General features: G+C 34.8%; 2 protein-coding genes across 2 annotated transcripts; one reads left to right on the top strand and one right to left on the bottom strand.

Moving 5' to 3' along the window:
• The first annotated feature begins 308 nt into the window (after positions 1–308).
• LOC106160529 (NF-kappa-B inhibitor-interacting Ras-like protein 1) lies at positions 309–4,483 on the top strand. Its single transcript, XM_013537152.2, has 7 exons — positions 309–610; positions 1,387–1,482; positions 1,923–1,970; positions 2,395–2,490; positions 2,873–2,969; positions 3,562–3,648; positions 3,970–4,483. The coding sequence occupies exons 1-7, from the start codon at positions 512–514 to the stop codon at positions 4,029–4,031; spliced, it is 585 nt and encodes a 194-aa protein (XP_013392606.2). The 5' UTR covers positions 309–511; the 3' UTR covers positions 4,032–4,483.
• Positions 4,480–24,109, bottom strand: LOC106160544 (fatty acid 2-hydroxylase). Its single transcript, XM_013537179.2, has 7 exons — positions 23,748–24,109; positions 18,868–18,981; positions 15,773–16,010; positions 15,067–15,230; positions 14,345–14,465; positions 13,597–13,725; positions 4,480–8,597 (listed from the first exon to the last, which is right to left on the bottom strand). The coding sequence occupies exons 1-7, from the start codon at positions 24,000–24,002 to the stop codon at positions 8,536–8,538; spliced, it is 1,083 nt and encodes a 360-aa protein (XP_013392633.2). The 5' UTR covers positions 24,003–24,109; the 3' UTR covers positions 4,480–8,535.
• Between the last annotated feature and the right edge of the window lie 146 nt (positions 24,110–24,255).

The following is a 24,255-nucleotide window of genomic DNA, read 5'->3' as shown; positions in this document are numbered from 1 at the left end:
ACAAGTCAATTGATAACAGTTTCATTTTCATTTTCATGAAGTAAAACTAATTCCGATTTTTGTTTACATTTACATTTTAAACAAATATAGAAGTAAAATTACTCGTACATGGAATTTAACCTGCTACCCCTTTTCTAGGTAATATCTTCTCAACCGCAATTTGATATTCAGTTTCTGTCTATCAGCATGATGGATTTGTCTTCGGCTCAATTTCTCAAATTGCATTAGTTGCGACCTTGCGCATCATCCCTGGCTGTCGATAGTCTCTGCATTCACTAAAACCTCGGTATTGATTTGGATATAAATAGTGTGAATTTTTACGAAAACGAGGCAGCGGCGAACTAAAGGAACACGGATGGACATCTCTGTTTATGAGTAACTCTGCTGTGATGTAATAGAAAATGTAGCCGAGGGAAGAAATAGAATAGAGAATATATTAGATTGGCTTACGTTTTTATACCAGGCACTTCACTTATTGGCGTGAAATCCGAAGAGGGCAGCTGGTTGCCGAATGGGGAAATCCTGGCGAGTGGTTGTCTGTGGACAGACACTGACCGGGAAGACGGCTATCATAGAGCAGCTAATATATGGCAATCACATTGTTGGAGCGGTAAGAATGACGCGTTAATAGGTGTGAAGGTGTGAAATCAAACGCAATATGTCTCGCAAGCAATTACGGTAGGCATTATGGATCTTAGGATAATGCAATCTGAAACTGTACACTGACTGCACAATTATATACAAGGGCCTGAAAGGGGGGGGGGGGTGACCACCTTCACTTCCTTTGTTTCAGTGATTTGAGCTTCAGCCTCCTTCAGTTACTCGATCTAATTAAAATCTCAGTGCTGGACAGTATGACTTTAAGCCCATTTGTGATTGACACTTCCCTGGCTCCAAATACGAAGAGATTTTTGCACTTTGAGTTTTATTGCCAGAATTATAATACTGGCCTTTTAATCTGTAACACTGTTAACAGGGAAGAGATGATTGGTGTTAGATAATTGCCTGCCAGAGACAGGTTTAGACCATCAGATCCAGAAAGATGGTCAGTTAGAATTATTCTATATATATATATAAATTTATTGTTTTCCTTTTTTTAAAATTTCTGTATTGAAATATGTCATTCATAGATTTATATGAATTATATATTGCCAATTGTAATGGCATCCAAACTGACTTCCTGCTGTATGCATTACTTATTGTATTAATTATGGAACATAAGACTGTAAAATGTATCGATAAATAAATGTGCCTTTGTACCATTCTTCAAATTTTTATAATAGCTAGTGGATTTTTTATTATCCACATGTGTTATCGATGAAAATTGTATATGATCAACGTACATTTATTGCATTTATATAAAATTGATGTGGATTTTTTTTTCAGCCAACATTTAAGACCATAGAGGATATATATGTTGCCTATGTAGACACAGATAGAGGAGTGAAGGAGAAAGTGAGGCTCTATGATACTCCAGGCCTGGTAGGGATTTTTATAGATGTTCTACTTCGGGGATGCTTCTGGCATATAAAATTATATATTAATTAGCCCTCACCTGTGACTTGTATTCGTAAAATAAAAACTTCTGTTAACAATTATAGTTTATCATTTAATTTATGGATAATTATATATCCTAAATTTTTGTTCCTAAATTTGAATTGACGACCATTTCACAATTTTTTTCAGCAATATCATATCTCCATGAAATGTTTCAATTTTAATTCTTATCTTAGTATGTTTGAAGGGAAGGAGCTGTTACATCTTACATTTATTTGTACAGGCACCTCATGTTAAAACTCAAATAGAATTTGTAGAATCAAATCACTCTGGCAGTAAGATTTACAGGAGAAAAAGTATGTTATAGAGTTGGGAGATACTGCTGTATAGTCCCTTAATATGCTGTTAGTTTAATGTTGTTGCAGGACTCCTCTCAGGTTGATATGCCAAGACATTATATCACAAATGCAGACGTAAGTTGAAAGTTTGGAAATTATCGGTGATATCCCAATTACTTGCTGGGGCTTAGCATAAATTCAATGATCATGGTGGACTAGCAAGTGCAGTTGGCATCTAATAAATATAAAGTACAGTGAAAATGTGTCTGTGATAAATGTTAAAATACAGAAAAAAGTATTTATACATCATTTTGTGAGGTTCATTAAACTGGACTGAGCAAAAGGGTGTTCATGCTCCAATTGCATTTTCTTTTTTAAAATTAAAATCTGTAAAATTTTGTAAATCATTTATTATAAGTAAAAGTTAAAAATGTTCAGCTTTTGAAAGCATCACCTGTCACTGCCGTGACGTCACATGACCATTTAGTGATGATGCAGCAGGGAAAACAAATTTTCCCTTTTGACTTCCATTTTATTCAACCGTGTTATTTTCTTATAGGGTTTTGTCCTTGTGTATGATGTCAACAGCTTTGATTCCTTTAACTGCATCAACAAACTGAAGAAAGACATTGATAAGCACAAAGAGAAGAAAGAGGTTTGTTAAAATTCTGCTGGCATTTTTTTAAATAAGAAATTGGCATAATTGTGTAGGCTTTAGGTTGCTTACCGTTGCAGCTTTTCCATAACATGCTTTGTGTAACTTTTTTGTGATAGTAGACTCAGAAGTGATTTAAATTATAGAAATAATAATATTGTTTAAATTACTAAAATAGATATAATTACTATTAACAGTGATTTGAAAGTGATATGTTTTAAACTGATGATTTTTAGATTACTTTTTACAATAGTATGATGTTCAATCATCTTTTTAGCGTGGTTTTGGCATAAAAATGATTATATAATCAATGGTAAATATTATTGGATGAATTTTCTACATTTTAACCTATTGGACAAGATATTATCTGTATTTTACGTAGGTGACAGTAATAGCCCTGGGCAACAAGATTGATGTGGACAGTGGACTGCGCCAAGTGGACCAACAAACTGCCCAAAAGTGGGCACAGAAGGAAAAGGGTAGGTTTTAGTAGAGGGATGTATTGTGACTTGCCAAGAGGGACGTGTTCTAAACTGATATAAATAGAAAGAAGAGACCAAACTTTTCAAGTGCTGGCAATTGGAAATGATAATTCCAATTAGATATTAGAAGAAGGAGATAAGAAGGAATCAGGATAGAAAAGATCCATTATCATGATAATAGTCAGGCATTTACTGCAAACAAGCACTGTGTGAATTATAAAATATGTTTGTTCTTATAACTGCTTTATATTTACCCAATTCATGGCCTGCTAGATTATTTAATAATAATAATAATATACACAGTTGTCAAGGAGAATGCTAAAGGATAATACAAATAAATAATTAAAATTAAATTATGCTCTGTTTTAGGATCTGTGATTGATAATAATTTTTTTTTTTTTTTTTTTTTTTTTATTTCCTTAATTTACATTATGCTACGGGCAGTCAACTTTGGATTGCTGAAACTTGTAGTTTTTAAATTACTATGTTAGGTTAACACTTTCGTTTTATAATTTGTTGATTAGCATCCATGTTTGCAACAGACTGCCAGCTCTGTTTAACTAATCCATATGATTTAATATTTTTTAAGTGAAACTGTATGAAGTAACTGCTTCAAACAGAGTGTCTTTGACAGACGGATTTGTTTGGTTGACATCCAGGATGACCCAGCCTCCAGGTAAGGCTTGTCAGGTGTTTTGACACCCTGGCAGATCCATGGTTTTGTTAAGGAGTTAAAGAGTGTTTTTTTTTTAAGCAGCTAAAATTTGAGGCTAAGATTCCACTTGGCTGTCATCTGGTGGTTTTACACAGGTATTATTATAATATTAAGACTGTCATCTGGTGGTTTTACACAGGTATTATTATAATATTAAGACTGTTATATAATTTGTAGACATCAAGAAAGTGCCATCATTTTTATCTGAGAACAATAATTGCCTTCTTTTTGAGTTTTTGTCTCAGAGTAGAGTGACTATAGTTCACATTTTTTTTCTTTCAGCTAAATCCAGTTTCCCATTGGTAGGAAGAAAATCAAGATCCTCAGTGATTGTTGACAATTGATGCCTCACATTATTTTTCAATTTTCAAGATTTTCCATAAGTTCCAAGAACTACCCCAAAGATGTATTGTTTACATGTTAATGCATAAGTACCATTATTTCTTTTAAAGGAAAGCAATTTATATATATTTAAGTTATTTACAAGATGTCTAGAACATTATAGAATATAGACTGAGATAAAGGAAAGATATTGTTGACAAGCACATCATTGATGTCATCATTGGTAATTACCTGCACAAATTTTGTGCCATGAATGCGTACATAGTATTACTTTTAATTATTTTACAGTGAAATAATTTCACATTTTGCTGATATTTTCCATAATTGCATCAGCGATTAACAACAAAATTCCATCTAGATCTCATTTCAGCACAAATTATTGGAACAGAATATTTAAGAGCAGTTTTCATGTTAATAAATCATGAGTAATAAAATAAATGAAACCACAACTTTATTCCATATTCCCACATTTATTGTTAGAAAACCGTGTACATTTAAGCTCCTGTAGGTTACAGTAAGTTCAAATTTAGGTTTGATCACACTATACCTGGTCCCTAACCTTAAATACATGGAACTAATCTTACATCTTAAAGATCGAAACTATATAAACACAGACTTGGTGATGTTAAAACTAAGGGATGTGCTTCAGGGTGCACTAATTCAAATGTCCTGGATTACTAGCTTAGGTCTGTGACTTGGTTAATGAGCTATATAATTTTATACATCTCATTAAGTTGGTTCACAGAATTGAGGTAAACTTCCTCTTAGGCATTGTAGAAAATGGTGCTTGTGTTCTTCTAGAACATGCTTCAGAAACTTTAAGACAAAAATTTCTTGGAAATTTCGGCTATTTCCTTTAAACACCGAAGTATACTCAATCCAAAACCACTGAAAAAATAAAGATCTGTAAACTGATTGTTTTTGGTCACTTTTCCAATGGTGATCACCAACTTACTAATTCAGGACATTTAAACTTCCCTGCTGTTGAGGACGTTTACTAGAAAATGTCGTTCACATGCATATAATAATATACCAGTGCCTTTCTATGGTGGGGTAATGAAATATCTCATATACACTCGTTGATACACATTAAATTTTGAAAAAATCAATTATACCAGCATGTGCAGCTTTTGCTGCTAATGTAATACACACAAAACATCAAATCTGTGCTAATGGCACGCCTCTCAATCCAAAAAGCACCAAGTTTTAACACCATCTAAATGTTAACTTTTATATGGAAATGTACCATATAAATTAAACTATTTCATGTTCAGTTCTTGAATAGCATCATGTTATTGCGCCAAGTCTTTCAAAGATTACTAGAAATAGCTGTACCAGCCTGTCTCTGCTGTTGACATCTGTGGCAGAAGGCAGAGATGTGTTAACAACAGAAGGTTGGCTTTGAGTAATCTATGAAAGTCTTGGGGACGTTATTGCAGCATTTTATGACACTGGTCCCCGAGTCCTCACTATGTTTCTAACACTAATACAATATTTAATTTTTTATCTGAGGTTCCAGTCTGTGAATCTCAACTCCTTTAAGAACCTTTATAAAAATATATATACTGAAGTGTTCAGGAAAACCCTATGAGACAGTGACAAGTAGAATCCATGCCAAGCTATATATGTCAAGTATTGAAGTTTGAGGTAATCAGAAATGTGAAGCTGTTTTGGCCTCGACAGTTCTTTTATGAAAGTCTCAGTAGTGAATAGTAATTAAAAATTATTTTCTAGATTCTAATACGTGATCCCTTAAAATTTATTTACAAGTTGTGGAAAGGCAAGATTTCAAAAGGGGACAACTGTATGAGTGTGAGGGGATGTCTTAAACTTATTAAAAAAAAACAATTGAGGATCAAGTGTATTGTTGTAACTTGTTTATATGAAGGATGTATAGCTGAAAACCAAAGTTATTTAAGCTCATAATGGGAGTATTGTATATATAAAATGGTGCTTCATTAATTCTTGGACTAACAACTAAAGGGAAAAAAAATCACATACAAAGTAAAAAGACATGCACAATAATAGTGTGACTCAAAGAAGAACAAAATAGAAAGGTTCAGCTGTAAATGGTGAACCTGAAAAGTGCCACCATTTGAAGTAAACACAATATAACATTATGAAACATAATTTTAAAAAAACAATGTTAACTATGATCATCTATTGCTGCCTTATAAATACGTGAAAGCACAACAAAGTTCAAAGCTGGAAGATGCAGGCAGATACATATAAATTAAGACACAAGCTGTCAGATAAGCACAAAACTTGCAATTAAAATTGATATTAACCAGTATTATACTGTTTATCCTGCAAAAATCAAGAAAAGAGAGGTAAAAAAAACAAACAATTCCATGACAATGCATTCTGTGTCCTTCACAGTGATGATTGAGCATCAAACGCAAAATAATAACCTATTAATTATATAAATTAATTATATAAAAAGACCGATCCATCACAGGTTGATTAGTCACTATTTATCACATCAAGCACAGCAACTAGATGTGGAAGCAACGTACGTATGCAACAGGATGGACTTTTTCCCCATCGTTCCATCCCATGCCTATATTATGGCTAACACTGTCCCATAATAAAAACATAAAAATTAATGCATGATAAATGTGATTGAAACAAAGGCTGGCGCCATGATGATTATTTGATAATGCTCTTGGGAGTGCAATTTTAACGTTATCAGGCGATACAATCCTAAAATGCAAACTACAGTTCTTCTCCCATAGCTCGCTATTAAGACTTGGATCTCACAGGTAAGGGCCTCTGAGAAACCTCTTGACCATTTTCACAGCTGCTATATCACTGCCCATAATATGTACATGTATTCACACTGTTCTCCTCACTAAAATAATAGTGTAATTCTACATTCCTTGAGTGATTTAAAAGTTAGATGAAAGTCAGTGATTTCTGCATGTGATGTCACTGTGACATGGGTGTGATGTCATTTTTTTTTTTTTTGTTCGATTATGCTTGCATGTGCCTACATACACATTAAACAAAGGGTAAGGGTGAAAATATTTACACAATTATCACGAAATCTTCTATTCCTACTCTCTCCTCTATGTTTGCCATTCTCCTTGCCTTACAAGAAACATTGCCAGATATAACGAAGATGATAATGCATTTCATAAAAAAAAACTTATCAATATGTACAACCTTTGGAATGTAAGAATGTCATAGTAAACAAAACAGTCATATTATTACTTAATATACACCAATATTCAGTGCATTATTCTCTAAAATATGTCCTCTGCCTTCTATACTGTGAACCGTAATCCTTTAATACACCATCCATTATAAATCTAAGAAGCAACATGAAAGTAATCTGAAAACATCTTAGCAGCAACTAACATAACATGCTGTGATCCCCTCTTTTTTTCTTAATTTTATTTTTCTTTTTATTAACTCCCCCATTTTAGTGATTGAATCTTTTCTAGTATGCTAAAATAAAGCAGGTACCTTCTGGCTTTTAACATATAATATGTTTGAACTGCATTCCATTAATAAATTAATGTGAAAATAGTTTTAAAACTATCACCTTGTTAACCAAACTGCGATCATATTAGTAAGTATAAAAAAGTGACAATCAAAATACCTAAACAAAAATAAAATATTTGTAACAAAATTATAGTCTAAACAGTGTCTTCTTAGTACTGTCTAAATTATATTACTCGCATGTAAATGATTCCTCGTTCTATCAAAAGCTGCCATACCTAACTGGTTCAAATACCTGTAACTGTCTAATTGTCATAACATTAATACTTAAAATATAACCCAATACTAACATGTTAACTGTACAAGCTTTAAATACTTGAAAGCAAGTATGTGAGTCAATTCAAACCTTTAAATAGCATAAGTCTTCATGAATTATAATTTAGATAAACTTCTTCAATTCAAAACTAATTCATTCCTTTCATGTAGAAAAGGTCTTTTGAAGTGAGGTAATGAGGTATAAGAAAAACTGTATTTTTTTTTTTTTTTTAAATTTTTGTTATCCCATGTCTGGTTTTACAATTAGTATTCTATTAAAAAACCTCAAATAATGAGCAAATGTTATTATATTAATTTCTTTTAAAGCATGTGCATCATATCTGTGCCTTGAAATGAGGGTCATGTGGCAGGGAAATTTCCATTAAAATTTGATTGAACCAATTGTTCTTTGATACAATTGTGTTTCAAAATTTCAAAGTATTCTGAGAATTTAGAAAAATTGGGATGGGGGATGCAATATGTGAATTCTTCTCAAATTCTTCAGCATTTTTTTCTCAAAAATATGAACTTCAAATGGAATCCTGCAATTAACCAACAAAACATACTGATTCAAATTTTTGTAAGTTTTTAGGATAACTTTCCATGACTAGATCATCTAAAATCAATGCAGAGGCAAGCATTTGGTGTCCGTATGTATGTATGTTTTATGTTATCCAAATTTCCACAATAGATGTCAGCACTATGGATGATTTCCTCTCCTCCATAACAGATGTCAGGAGCATTTGATCAGTTGTCTTGAATGAGGGTGCCAAAGGGGTAGTCCCACAGCTTGCTGCTGATCCCAAAACCTATAAAATAAGATGTGACTGAGGTGAGTGTCATGTCATTAGATTATGATTCCCATAGTTAGGCAGTCTTAATGTATAAAGCTGCCTGCTTAGATCGGCTGTACTTAGCTTAGACCCCATTCAGATACATACATCATTCTAGTTGGGTCGGTCCAACTTTCATGGGATTCTTACCAAGTGCAATCAGTAATAATTAAGCAGAGCCTTCATGACAGTTTATTACCCCCTAGCTGCTCGAGGTGACGTCATTCATGATCAGCTAAACCAAATCCATTAAACAAGAGCAGAGTTGGACCGACCCAACCAGTATGATCCTTTCTGAGATGCTGTATATACTATCTTTGGTGCTTATAAAGTTTTGTTGGAATTTTATATACTAGTAAAACAAAAAACTGGGCTCCAAAATTGTCATTTGACCAACATGGAATGTTCATTGTATATAATAAATCCAATATGGTGGCATTGCTTCGCTTGCGTATATGCCACAAGGCAGATGACCAAAGGGTCATGATCATGATTACAACTAGAGGATCAGAGAGGCGATACCGCCTCCGAATATTGTACCACCAGCTGGAGCAAGCGCATTCGTATAGACCCCCACATACACAAAATAAGGGACACAGTCTTATGCTTGACAAGCTATAAAAATGCAATCAACAAGAATTTTCAAAATACGCAAAAAATATATATAACTTAAAATGGTACAATCAAAGTTAAGTTCATCGTAAGGTAGGTCAAAGGTCAATTTCAAGGTCACAGTAAATTGCCAGTATATGACTTCCTATTTAACTTAAAAAGTAACTATGGACCTATCTCTGCCAGGTTTGGGGTTAAAAGAGAAAGAAATTAGCAGAGTTCAGTTCATGATTATAAGTAGGTCAAAGGTCAATTTCAAGGTCACACTTAGATTGCCAGTATATGACTTCCTATTCAAGTTCAATAGTAACTATGGACCTATCTCGCTAGTTTTGGAAATAAAAGGGAACCAAAATTTGCAAAGTTCAATTCATGATAAAAAGTAGGTCAAAGGTCAATTTCAAGGTCACATTTAGATTGCCAGTATATGACTTCCTATTCAAGTTCAAAAGTAACTATGGACCTATCTCTGCCAGTTTTGGAGATAAAAGGGAACCAAAATTTGCAAAGTTCAACTCATGGTGAAAAGTAGATCAAAGGTCAATTTCAAAGTCACATTTAGATTGCCAGTATATGACTTTCCATTCAAGTTTAGTAACTAAGGACCTATCTCTGCCAGTTTTGGAGATATAAGGGACTAAATGTTATAATTTTGGAGTTACCATAATGTGCCATAAATTTCCTACAGAAAAAATTAATTAAAATAAAGAAAAGGTCATTTTGGTCAAAATTCTTGAAATGGGAGGTGCTCTGAAGTTCCAGATGTTCTAATTTGATGAAATAATGTCATTTTTGACCACAAGTTGTCTGCTTTGCCAAGCCTTATTCCGGAGTTCAAAATTTATTATCCATTACTGTACTGCACATTTTGCATTAACCACCAAAATGTACTTTTTGATACAGCGTAACTTTGGAGATAAAAGGGAAGCAAAATTTCCAAAGTTCAGTTCATGGTGAAAAGTAGGTCAAAGGTCAATTTTAGAGTCACATTTAGATTGCCGGTATATGACTTCCTATTCAACTTCAATAGTAACTATGGACCTATCTCTGCCAGTTTTGGAGATAAAAGGGAAGCAAAATTTGCAAAGTTCAGTTCATGGTGAAAAGTAGGTCAAAGGTCAATTTCAAGGTCACAGTAAGGTTGCCAGTATATGACTTCCTATTCAACTTCAATAGTAACTATGGACCTATCTCTGCCAGTTTTGGAGATATAAGGGACTAAGGCTTCGTTCACATGGAATGTCTATTTTCTAAAAATCTATTTTCTATTCACGCTATCTTATGATCACAGTCTATGCCCTGAATATCCCACCACGTAATTACTGGCAGCGCGAGCCAGTTACTTAAAGTAACTTATAGTAACTGGCTCGCGCTGCCAATAATTACGCCGCGGGATATTCAGGGCACAGACCATGATCACAACACATGCCGCGAATAGAAAATAGAATTTAGAAAATAGACATTGCATGTGAACGAAGCCTAAATGTTATAATTTTGGAGTTACCATAATGTGCCATAAATTTCCTACAGAAAAAATTAATTAAAATAAAGAAAAGGTCATTTTGGTCAAAATTCTTGAAATGGGAGGTGCTCTGAAGTTCCAGATGTTCAAATTTAATGAAATAATGTCATTTTTGACCACAAGTTGCCTGCTTTGCCAAGCCTTATGTTTTATTTTTCGGGAGTTCAAAATTTATTATCCATTACCGTACTGCACATTTTGCTTTAACCACCAAAATGTACTTTTTGATACAGCGTAACTTTGGAGATAAAATGGAAGCAAAATTTGCAAAGTTCAGTTCATGGTGAAAAGTAGGTCAAAGGTCAATTTCAAGGTCACAGTAAGATTGCCAGTACATGACTTCCTATTCAACTTCAATAGTAACTATGGACTTATCTCTGCCAGTTTTGGAGATATAAGGGACTAAATGTTATAATTTTGGAGTTACCATAATGTCCCATAAATTTCCTACGGAAAAAATTAATTAAAATAAAGAAAAGGTCATTTTGGTCAAAATTCTTGAAATGGGAGGTGCTCTGAAGTTCCAGATGTTCAAATTTGATGAAATAATGTCATTTTTGACCACAAGTTGCCTGCTTTGCCAAGCCTTATGTTTTATTTTTCCGGAGTTCAAAATTTATTATCCATTACCCTACTGCACATTTTGCTTTAACCACCAAAATGTACTTTTTGATACAGCGTAACTTTGGAGATAAAAGGGAAGCAAAATTTGCAAAGTTCAGTTCATGATGAAAAGTAGGTCAAAGGTCAATTTCAAGGTCACAGAAAGATTGCCAGTATATAACTTCCTATTCAAGTTCAATAGTAACTATGGACCTATCTCTGCCAGTTTTGGAGATAAAAGGGAACCAAAATTTGCAAAGTTCAATTCATGATAAAAAGTAGGTCAAAGGTCAATTTCAAGGTCACATTTAGATTGCCAGTACATGACTTCCTATTCAACTTCAATAGTAACTATGGACCTATCTCTGCCAGGTTTGGAGTTAAAAGAGAAAGAAATTAGCAGAGTTCAGTTCAGGGTGAAAAGTAGGTCAAAGGTCAATTTTAAGGTCACATTTAGATTGCCAGTATATGACTTCCTATTCAACTTCAATAGTAACTAAGGACCTATCTCTGCTAGTTTTGGAGATAAAAGGGAAGCAAAATTTCCAAAGTTCAGTTCATGGTGAAAAGTAGGTCAAAGGTCAATTTCAAGGTCACATTTAGATTGCCAGTATATGACTTCCGATTCAACTTCAATAGTAACTATGGACCTATCTCTGCCAGTTTTGGAGATATAAGGGACTAAATGTTATAATTTCGGAGTTACCTTAATGTGCCATAAATTTCCTACAGAAAAAATTAATTAAAATAAAGAAAAGGTCATTTTGGTCAAAATTCTTGAATTGGGAGGTGCTCTGAAGTTCCAGAAGTTCAAATTTGATGAAATAATGTCATTTTTGACCACAAGTTGTCTGCTTTGCCAAGCCTTATGTTTTATTTTTCCAGAGTTCAAAATTTATTATCCATTACCGTACTGCACATTTTGCTTTCACCACCAATATGTACTTTTTGATACAACGTAACTCGAAAACCGTATGGAATACAAAAAAACGGAGACAACCTCCAGTGTTGGGCTTTACATGCTCTACAAAATGCAAAAAAGAATGGGTCTCTAGCATTAACGGTTCCCGAATTAGAGACAGTTTTCAGTTTCGGTATCTTATGGCCGCTACACCCGTGAAAATGCACCGATTGACCCCAAATTCACACAGATGAAAGATGACCTGAAGGGTAACATTTTCCAATAATATTATTGGTTAAGTCTGTGTGGTGTCTGAATAACAGCGCAAATAAATTTTTTTTCGTAAAAAAATTCATTTTTTTGAAAATTTTTGCCCGTTTGACCTTGAAATAAAGGTCAAAGGTCAAATCCAAGGGCATATTTGAAATCTACACATATGACTTTTGGAAAGCCGTCTGTAGAAATTTTTCCCATAATTCCTTCCGTAGGGTAGATAATTAGCATTTAATTTTGCCATTTTTGGACAAGGGTGCATTGCAATGAGTGCCACACCTAGACCCCAATACCGACAAAGCCCAAATTTTACATGGAACGAGTTGAGATTATAGGTGACCTAAATCCAAGAGATGGGTATGGGGGCCCTTACCGCCTAGGAGGAGAAGCGGTAACGGTAACATGGCGGCGGAGCCGCAGGAGCCGGCGGAACGGACCGGACGGGACTAAAACCATGTGTACCGCCAGCGCTAACGCTGGTGGTACAATTAATCAAGTAAGGCTAGCAAAACAGATTTCTGTGAACATTAGACAATGTTTTCTATCCTGTGTATCTTGGGTCCAAGATCGAACTACAGTTATGTTGACTTACAGTTTTACACTGACTGGAAAAGGGCCTGAAAAGGCACAAGTCTGAACTGCAAGGCTGTGTTCAGAACAAAACTTATCATACTAGCAGAATCTATCTATCTATCTACCTCCATGGAGATTCTTACTAAGGCACAATGTAATTAGCTTAATTGTCTTGCATGCACCCTCGCACAGCATCATGGACCACAAAGTTTATCCAAGTACTACAAGGTGGAATGTCAGACAATGACTGCCCCTTAGTGAGAATCCACGCTGGGATAGATTGCTCCTGCTACAGTATGATAACTTCTATTCTGAACACAGCCTAAAGTATGTTTACAGATGTCCATTTGAGCAAATAATCCAAGCACCTATTTTGAAATCAATTTCATAATGTTGTTGCTTTCTGATTGAAAAATACATAAATAAAACTGAAATTGCTAAATGGGTAAACAAGCAAATACATGTCATTGAATCGAATATTAAATAATCACCTTTTGCAATATCCTCAAAATGGTGCCTCACATGGTATCTCTTGAGGTTTCTGAAGTATTGCAAGCTAGGGGTGCCATGGTGTAGGTAGTAGTGGGTTAGATCATAGCCCATGTATCCCGAAATGGTCCCTAGAAATTCAACAGAGTAAGGAACATCTAATTGCTTTATGAATTTTGAAAAAAAATCATATAACAGTTTTTTCGCGGGTAAAAATGTGTTGGGTTCATGGCAGAAGGTGAATTTTGATGAGTAAGTGTAACTGATGATAGTATTTTTATACAAGAAGTCATCAAATGTTCTTTAGGATTAATTCACAAATTGTAACTGAAAATCAACTGTACTGTGCCATTAAGTAATTTTTACAGCAACTGCAGCACAAAAATGTAATCAGTGATATCTGAATGAACAAAGAGAACTACATGTATTCCTGTACCTATAGATAATATAAAGTAAGCTTCATTTAAGATTCTTTTCAGTAATCTGCAAGGGGTTTTTACTGGTTATGAAAAATCTACTTTTAAATGTAAGTGTGAAATGAGACAAAGACTTACTAGCAGAGAGTATATTAGAGTTCTTTTGGTATGTAAAACAAAAAGCCTAATATATCTCAAGTCTTTCCACTAGAAAGAACACAAGAAGTAAGATCAGTGTGTGTGTGTATGTGTGCATGCATGCATCCAAGTGCATGCATTCACCTCTGAATATCATGTCTGCATCTGCACACATGCAGTGTATATAAAAACATACCTGCCATATAGGCCTGTGCTACATGAATTGGAAATATGGCACAATATCCCAAATAGATTGTGAGTGCTAAAGGCAAAGCTGGGACAATAGGAAACACCAAGCGCTTCTTGTCAAATGGGCTCTGAAATCAAATTTTACCAATAAATATAGGGGGGAAGTTCAATAATCATATATATGGAGATAAAATATTTATTAGTCTGCAAAAGAATTGTAATGATGTTTCAGACGTGGGAAAAACTGCCTGTCCAACAGGTCATGACTACTTGAAAATCCAGAGGACCTGCAAAATTTTTGATATCGCATGTCCTCTGGACTGGCAAGGTGTTTAAGTGAAAATACAATACATTATAATAAATTACATGTAAACAAAGAATGATGAAAATAAAATACTTCATTAGGACCAGCACAGAATTGGGAGGACCTGCAGATTTCTTGCAGTGTAGGTCCTCCAGACCTTCAGCACCTCAAAAGATTCTCCCATGTCAGATGTACTTATTTGTACCCAATCTATTACTAATCAAACATTATCTTGCAAAAGAAATACTTTTCTTCCTTGTATTCAACAAATTATGGTAATGACAAACAATTTTATCATTTACCAATCTCTAGTCATCACACTGTTTATGCTGTTATCTCCATCGCACTGACACAAACACATCCACTTTTTAAGACTTTTAAGATGCCTTCTTTTTCAACTCACAAAAGCTTGTTTTAAAATTTACCTTGTGGTGTTGTCCATGATACAAGAAGTGCATCGTAATGAGGAATTTGGAGTTTGCAGGGGGAGTCAAATGGAACAGCCATCGGTGCACCACATATTCTATAAATGTCCAGCTTAGTATGCCCAATGCAAAATATACTGGTAACATGACAACAGGGCTGATTCCTAAAAATAGAATGTGAGCAGGCATTGAAAAAGCTGTGTCGATTATTTACCTGCATTACTTTAGAGATACCACCAGTAAAAAAATACCCTGTTACTGTTCTAAATAATTAATAATTGCATCAGATAAATTCGAAAGTTGGTTTTTAAGAGACTCTTCAAGGCTGTTCACCTTTTCTTTCATCTGAAAACATATCACCAAATCCAAATTCTAATTCTTTTCACTCAGAGTATTTTCAGTAAGAGGGCTTTAATGCTGATGTATACGGTACAATTATTTTTACATTAGGCAAATTGTTTGAAAAACGCTGTTACACTGCAAAAGCTAAAAATAAATACATTCTGTATTCTAAGCCAAGTAATAAAACTTGATAAAATATGTATCACACAGTCAGCAGATGGGCTACATGAACTCTGCTGTTTATGATACAGTGCTGTGTGCAGCACATGATGCCAATTCAATTCCCATCAGGGTTACTCCAGCATTATAAACAAAACTCCCAAGATAAAACTGTTGATACAGGATACAGACAAATTTTACTTACCAAGCCAGTCTGGACCCGTTGACTGGCCATTTTGGTATGAGCTGTACAGTAAAAGCAATATCACAGGGACCCAAAAGGAAGGCACAGTCCACCAGTATGCATTACCGCACATCTCGCAGAAATTGGAGCGGAAGAGACGTATCTTTCTATCCACTGGCTTGTGTACCCAATCCATGTACTTATCACCCAGGGATCCAACCTGCCATAGTATTGGCTTGTTCCAGTCAATCAAGGTGTCCTGTCAAGAAAAAACAGTGGAAATATTATAGAATAGGTGAAGACTGGGTCCCCATACCTAGATCGATCTAACGTGATCAGTCCATCCCCAAGGGGTTTCTCGCTAAATTGCTTTCAGCTTAAGCAGCTTAGATGTCTGGCACACCTACTGTAGCTGTTAAACATAATTAATTACCCCCTACCAGCTTCAGTAGGCTTGCCAGACATCCAAGAAGCTTCAGATGATTGCAATGTAGCGAGAATACAGGGCCCCTTGGAGATAGATCAATCCACAGTTAGTATGATAGGGTCTGGGAATGGTCCCATAGACAGCATGTAATTGGAAGGGGGTGGGAAACCAGTCTTCTGGTCAGTGTAAGCCCTACTCTGAATCAAAATTTGATCTAGGTTTTATACTATGACAGTAGTATCAAAATAAAAAGGATCCATTTTTTCAGAAAAAAAAAAACCTCCTCTATGAAATTGCTTGCCAGCGGCCTTTACAATGTTTATGATACAAGACTGTGCAACAAGTGTACTAGTAGTTGTTTTGCAACATATTTATTGTGAAATATATATTATGAATATATTATATGAATGGTTGTTGTCCCTTTATTCCTTAAAAGAGTTTGATGAAAATGACATTCATATATAAAATTCATGATAACCACTGGCCCTGTAATTGACATATCAATCTTATCTGAACAAGACACATGGCATTAGTCTAAGATCAAAATATCACATGCTTGTTAGCATCAAGTCCACACTTTCTGCATGTATTTCAGGGCGGTCTTACGGTCATTTATGGTATATTACTGGGTCAAAAAAGGTCAACATGGCATGCAGTCAACTTTTCACACTGTACCACTTTACCTGCACTGTATCATATTACTGTCATGCATGTTTTACATGTACACACATGAGGAGCTAACCTTGACAGTCATCGATGGATTAATTTTCAGACAACCTGTATCATAGATTTGCAGGATATTTTTGTCATGGAAAGATGTCATGTTAGATGAAAAAACTTGTCATCTTTGAAGAATGAAAATGTCCCCATTTTAGCAACATTTCTCCCTTGTAATGAGAAAAAGAGAGAGAAAGACTTTCAATCCAGTGAAATGCAATATTTTGCAATGTTCAAGAGAAAATCTGATAGCTGTCCCAACTTTTTTCCCTTTCTTCACACATCTGTAACCAATACAGCACAATAATTCTGCTTATTTTGAAAAAGGTGAAGCACTAATGTGAAGCAACTGCTGCACAGATATGTTTTAGGGCTCATTCACAGTGATACTGTCATTCTACATGGATTGATCCAACTCTGCGAGGACTCTCCCAGAATGCGATCAGATTAATGTATAACCATGAGTAGAATACAGAAAAGCTTGACATGATTATACAAGTATGTAGGAAACAAGAGGGCACACCTTTTAATCTGATTGCATTTAATGAGAGTCCCTGCAAAGTTGGATTGATCTACATGAAATGATAGTTTTATTGGAAATAAGCCTTTACACTGCAAATGTTCAGTTCATGGAGGTCAATCTGATACAGGTGCTGTGTTGAGAAGAAAATGATATCACTGAATTTTGGGCTGGGGCGGCAATATATATCTTAACTTATCAGGTGCAGGTGATTTTCTCAAAGGTTGAACACTTCTCACGAGAGTCACATAGCAGCTTTAAGTTGTTCTGGCAGTCTATGCACGCCTATGTACCGTCAGACCTATGATAACAAATCCCATCTTCAGACATACAATATTTCTCTTTTCCGCATGCTTTTAAGGGTATGAGAAATGCAAACTTTCTGGCATGGACCAAACCTGGTTTTCAGGTCTTCCCAAGCATCTTTTTCAAGTATTTCAGTTAAGAAAATTGCTTTGGGAAACAGAATTCATCAATTTTGATTTAGTTCAGTGTGTGATTCCTGTTTATGTCCTGATTTTAGTTAATGCATTTACTAGTGCTCAAATCAAAATTAAGGCTGCCAATTCTAAGCACCTACTCATACATTCTGCACAAATTTAAGTATTGATTTCCTTTTCTTCAGGTGTTATTCCATTATGGATAACATTATACAAGTATATTTAACAACAGCTCTTCTCATTGTTGAGTACAATTTCTAGTACTGTTAGTAATGTTCTTGGCAATAGATGTAAACTCTCCAATGCTATTCAAGGTAAAAGAGAAGGATGAAGCAGACATCCAATCTTAAGATATTCTTCCTCAGAATTTTAGTCGACTAGTGTATTTTATCACAGATCAGGAGAAATCCATTTTCAAAAGGCGTCCAATGCCTGTAGTTTTCAATGCCTTTTGCATAGCAATGCACTCCCAGGAAGTAAGAAATATTCTTACTCTTGAAATTATTATTTATAAAATAAATTATGTATGGAAGACAAATCCATCTAAAATCTAGTATTTATGTGGACTAAAATGATTTTTTTTAAATTTCAGATAATAGGGGAAGTCTTCTGAAAAAATAACAAAAAATTAGAATCTAAAATAGAACCAAGCGACTGACAACCATAATATACTAGCTAATATGCATCACATCTTTAACATTTGCTCCTTATCAACAATAAAAAAAAAATGCAATATGAAAACACACAAACTTAAGGCAAGAGTGCAGTGATGAAATTCAGTACATCACCATGTTCCAAATGTTATTTGGATAACATGTCAAGATATAGGGCTCATTCCCATTGGAGCTATCGGTCTACACAGACCCTATCCATAGTGAGCCCATAGTGTTTAAAATGAATGAAATCCCGGTTAAATGCCACTGGCTATTAAATAAAAGGAATAGAAACCCCTTAGTATGTTATGCCAATAACTTAAATCTTTTGATGCAAAATATTTTATTAAGTTTCTCACCTCAGTAATGTTTTCTTCAAAGTTGGGTTGAGGAACGTCACTTTCTTCCGTTGACTTTTTCTCTTCGTGTGTTTGCCTTCTGTGGACTCCATCGGTGTGATTACGCTGTCCACCCTGAAGTCAGAATTTTCAACATTTAAGCGACAATAACAAAGCTGGCAAGTTTTTCTTTGTTTTATTTAATTGCCTTATCTTACCTTATTTATTTTGCTGAGTAATGCTGCTTATTTCTGACAGATGACTACACAAAGTCAACTTTCAATATCAGTCTAAGTGCACATCACAAATGATGGGCCTGCAATAAATGTATCTGACATACGTGTAATGTACAGCATTTTGTTTGACAGTTATCTTAGAATGCAATAATATCTGCCAGAAACAATGAATTTGGCTGTCAGTCATGAGGCTTAATTTTAAGACTGAAAAAAATTGAGGCAGGTGCCCCAAGGTTATCTCTGTGAAATGATGCGATTTAGCTGTCTGCTTTTCACAGTGTCCTTACGTAAGATCTAATTTTGTCTTGAAATTCTTTGTGACTTTGGCCCCAAGCCAGGCTAATTTTCCAAAATGACAGGCAAGATGGATGTAAAGTCTCTTTAAATTTCCAGTTAAATAGATCACAAAAAGGAAAAAAAGTAGCAATGTATTCATATGTTCATCTATTTTTTCATTTCTTACTTACATGTATACTTGTATTTCTATTTTCAAAGACTAATTTGTACATAATTTTTTCAGATAAAATGCCATTTTTGATCTTTTTAATTTTTTTTTTCTGATTGGACCAATTGGTTGTCCAATGTGCAATGCCCCATTCAGTAAACTTCTCATGCAAAACAACATAACTTCAGGGTATTTATTTATCCGGACACTTTACTACATGTACTAATCTACATTTAAACTTGAATGTATTCTAAACAGACTAAGAGTTAACTGATATGTAATGAAAGACATTCACTCTGATTTGATTCTCTGCATTATAGATAGTATTTTCATGCACTCAAAGTATTTGACCAGAGACAAATGGGAATGCATTGAGAAATAGCATTTTGTGTGTTTGGGGAAGCAGGTCATGCAAAAAATTTTCCTTCCAATGAAGGCAATTAAGTATGCCTGCACACTCTCCTTGGTCTATTACCCCTGTCTTCTACAAAGGGAATTATTATTAATACCACATTATGTATGTGGGGTCACAGCAAACAGCACATAACCACAACATCTTTACCAGTACAGTCTTCCTGCTTCACTCAAATTACTTTAGATAATATCAAGTCATACCTGGGTGGTTGGTCTGCTTAAATTCCACACTTAATCTCAGTCCTGTACCTTTGGCTTGCAAGCTCGTTAAACAGTTTTCTTTTAATATAAAGGTCAAAGTATGGTTTCATAATGAAGGCTGGTAACAGGTACTTCTTTTTTTTAATCAGTAAGTTGTTAGTATGATACTAGTACTAGTTCACTTGGCTGATTGATCCGATGGGAATCATCTGAGATGGCATAAGAAACCAGAAAACATGCGAGAGTCTGTGTTAGTTGGGGTTAACTTTTCAACTTTAAGGGTGTACCTCTATGCACTGGGAATTTCTCAGTGAAATGAGTGATATCCAAAACTGGGGTAGTGCTAGCAATTTTTTTTGCTTAGCCAAATCACCACATTTTTGTCAATTTGTTATCAAAATGTTATAATTTGGCTAAAACAAGTCAAATCAAGCCCTTTTTCTTTAGCCAATTTAAGTCAGTTTTAGCATTTGGCTAAATTGGCAAGTGTTAGCGCTACCCCAGCAAAACATGGTGAATCCCTCATTTTATACCGCAGACTGTAATTTAACAGAACTTAAAAGAATACAACCAAGAGAAAGTATTCATTCAGCATCCCAATTTGATAGTGTGCCATTACTCAGGCATTTCTATACTTCCTCTCTCTCTCTCTCTCTCACTTGATGCCTGTTCTTTTAGACCATTGGCTGCAATGAATCTCTGTGGCCATGGCCATCAAGATCGACCCTTTGGTGTTTACTAGTACTCAAATCCACTAGCTGAGGCTCTTTGAATATTAACCTTCGTCTTCCTCTTTCTTTTTCCCTTTATTTTGCCAGTAACTTTCTCATGATACTGTGCACACATGGTAATGCAGATAGCATGGGATTACCATTACAAGATTAATAAATACTTTACATTTTCAATGCAATAAATTATAAGCTGCTGATAAATAAATCATGCTCCAACAGGTATTTTCTTGAGTATTGGCACTTGCTGACAAGTTCCAATTTAGAGTAAAGGGTAGCGTACTTGTCTGCAGTTATAAAATAAAACTTCTCCCACAGGCAGGCCTGACATCTTTTTTTAACCCTGTTGAAGGCAAGTCACAAATATCAATGGCCCTGATAATGTCATGTAATCAATTACAACCATATTTGATTTGGCCTGACAAAGGCAATATCTAGAATTACGATCTACTAGTAATCTAATCAAAAACCTACTAGATAATCATACTGACTGTATTTTTTGACTGAGTACTATATAAAAACATCTACTGCCTTAATTTTGTATACTATCCACCCATCAAATGCCCTGGATGGCTATTACACACCCAGGGCTAGGCATCTCTACAGACTATTTACTAGGCACCTTTAATATGTACATCATAACCAGGCATCGTGTTATAGGAAGGGATTGATTATCATCTGATCTTAGCAAACATAGTTTCTTATCTATTCTCCCATCCCTCACGTGAGACAGTATTGTACTCCATGGTCTGCAATTAATCAAAATTTGTTTTAAAAGTGAAAAGAAAAAAAATCCAAATGATAACACTCCACTTCATTCCACGATTAGTAATATTTTCTCTATCCATTCAGAGGACATGCTTACAAATAAAATCTGTATAACAGTGGATTTATCTGTACACAATGGGTTGCCAGTGTACTGTATCAGCTTTCATTAAATCTTGCTTTACATCCTCTCTGTCACCTGGGGTGCTATATTCTGTATGGTTCAAGCACGTACGATTTGTGACTTTCAGTAATGCTTCACCGGTCAAAAGATAGATCTGTTTCATAAAATAGTCAGTCCTCAACTAACTAGTCGTAAAACCTGGTTTATTACCTGCTTTCCTTTCCAACAACTGTGTTATATTTCACTTTATTCTTAGATATCATTTCATATTGCACAAAACCAGTTTTAAAAAGTGCTGGTAGAAGTTGTGCTTTCTTGTACAATGAAGCAGTGTAAATCCATTATAATCTACTAATAATGTAAAATGGATAAAAAAAAGCTCAAGATATGATTTCTTGCTGCAATTAATGTACAATGTAGCCACATTCATTTTCTGATTAATATTGAACTAAGTGTAACATTACAACCAAACTGGGAGGGTAAATAATAAGGACTGATATTTGGGTATTTAAGTTTGTTTCAGCACACAAAAAAACAAACTCACAATAACAATTACTCACATTTAAGGACCGGAGGTTTCAGAGTTTACTGGCTAGGTGGGATACTAGTAACATAATCACTGGCAAAAAGCCCAAAAAACAAGTTCTTATTTCTCACAGTACAACTTTTAAAAAACAGCACCTGACCGTTTTTTCTTCAGAGAGCACTCTCTTTGAAAAAATTACTGTACAAAAGAAAAAAGGTGCAGCAGAGTGGCAAAGAGGCCAACAGCACACAATGGTGTAAGGCTTGTCACAGTCTATGTCAGACGGTAATGATGAAGCTATAATGATTGCAGGGTGCAGTAACTATTGAAGCATGGGCAACCATTAAAAGAGAGCACACCCTGTTCAGCAGCCTCAGCACTGGTATGTCTGTTACTTAGTAAGTGATCTCTCCAATTTTTTTTTTTTTTTTTTTTTTTGGTCAGCACATTTAGGGCTCTCCACATCATTTAAATAAAAAAAAAATAAATTTATTCATTCTTTAACCCAGAGACTTGTGTACATTAAATTATTACTAATATCTTGTTTTGCAGTGACAGCCCAATAATGTGTTCCCCACTCCTCCCATCATCACCAGTTTAAATCTTGTGAAAAAACTTTCCATAGTAAAAATTTCATAGACAGCACATATTCTCCTACTAAATCAATTTCATTTATTTATACTGTCACATCCCATTAACCTTTTCCCCAACTGATAACTAATGATCCAAGTTTTAGTCTTTTCAATCTGTTTCCAAATAAGAATAATTAATAAATATTTATTTAATTTATCTATGCACTAGAATTCATCTGTTCATTTGCCGGCATCTATCTATTAAATCATTTATTTATTCATCCCTTCCTTGAGTAGCTTCATATTGAAATTAAATAAATATTTCATGGGCAATGGTTCTGTTTCCACTGACAGTGATTGACTGCCCCTATATATACATAATATATAGTACATGCACTAGTATGCAAAAGCTTCAACTTTATATAGATACATAATACACTGTACATTTTATGTTTGTTCTGGGCACTAGCTATAATGTGTAGCAGCAATTTTGACACCAAAATGAAAATTTAGAAGTGTAAGTATTCAAAAATGCAGATTTAATAAATACCCTATCACGTACCAACAAATCCCTGATTTCACTTCTGTGGTAATACAGTACAGAGGAACCCCAGCAGATTAGAACTTGTCGAAATGAAGGTAAGCAATCATATATTCATTTCACATCTTTTCATTGAAACAAGTGCTACATACACTTTATGATTTTCACTCCTAATACAGCTATTTTATCGAGTTGAGGACCGATATCTTGACTCAAATGATCATAACTTGTGATTTAATATAAGTGGGTGGGGCATACACTATACTGTACCCAGTACACCTGTACATCAGCGCCTTCTTTATTTGACTACTCATTTAAATATGATACAAACTAGTGAAAATGCACCTACCTTCTCTAGATCTCCAATGTAGTGGCTTTGTAGTAGACTGTATGCATATTTGGTGTGTTTGTGTCCAAAGTTATGGGACGATGGTTCTCTCATGATCTCTGTCACGTTCGACCCGGCGAATTCCGCCAACACCTCCTTGCCTCCTGGGTGTTTCTCGACGAATGTTGTGACATCGTAAACTTTATTCTGGTTGATCACCCAAAGATCTTTAACGTGGTTGTGTTTCTTTACTTCCTCGAGAGAGAATGTCGGCATTTCTGAAGGCCTGTTTGCATCCGTAACCACCTGTGTTTTTACCTTGTTTTCTGTACGTTGTTGTGTAAGTTAGAATGAAATGTACAATCTCGATTCGAACTCAGCCGATCACCGGAACGAATATTCTTATTCTTTCGCAAGCATGATTGAATTTATAATTATTTTATTTTTAAAAATGTTTTTAGTGGAATTTTATGATGAAATAAGCATTTTTCATGCATTCAATAATAAAATCAACTTAGAATATCTGATT

This window comes from Lingula anatina, chromosome 4 (assembly GCF_051362555.1).
Source record: "Lingula anatina isolate TDL-2025a chromosome 4, LinAna3.0, whole genome shotgun sequence".
Classification (NCBI taxonomy): Eukaryota; Metazoa; Brachiopoda; class Lingulata; order Lingulida; family Lingulidae; genus Lingula; species Lingula anatina.
Note: the sequence above shows the minus strand (reverse complement) of the source record. Positions and strands in the feature narration are given on the sequence as shown.

Coding starts and splice junctions, on each gene's coding strand:
- LOC106160529 (XM_013537152.2), top strand. CDS start 512: ATGGGGAAATCCTGGCGAGTGGTTGTCTGTGGACAGACACTGACCGGG. Junction 611..1,386: donor GCAATCACATTGTTGGAGCG/GTAAGAATGACG, acceptor TTTTTTTTTCAG/CCAACATTTAAGACCATAGA. Junction 3,649..3,969: donor CAGGATGACCCAGCCTCCAG/GTAAGGCTTGTC, acceptor TTTTTCTTTCAG/CTAAATCCAGTTTCCCATTG.
- LOC106160544 (XM_013537179.2), bottom strand. CDS start 24,002: ATGCCGACATTCTCTCTCGAGGAAGTAAAGAAACACAACCACGTTAAA. Junction 18,982..23,747: donor ACATTGGAGATCTAGAGAAG/GTAGGTGCATTT, acceptor TTCTGACTTCAG/GGTGGACAGCGTAATCACAC. Junction 8,598..13,596: donor TTTTGAGGATATTGCAAAAG/GTGATTATTTAA, acceptor CTTATTTTATAG/GTTTTGGGATCAGCAGCAAG.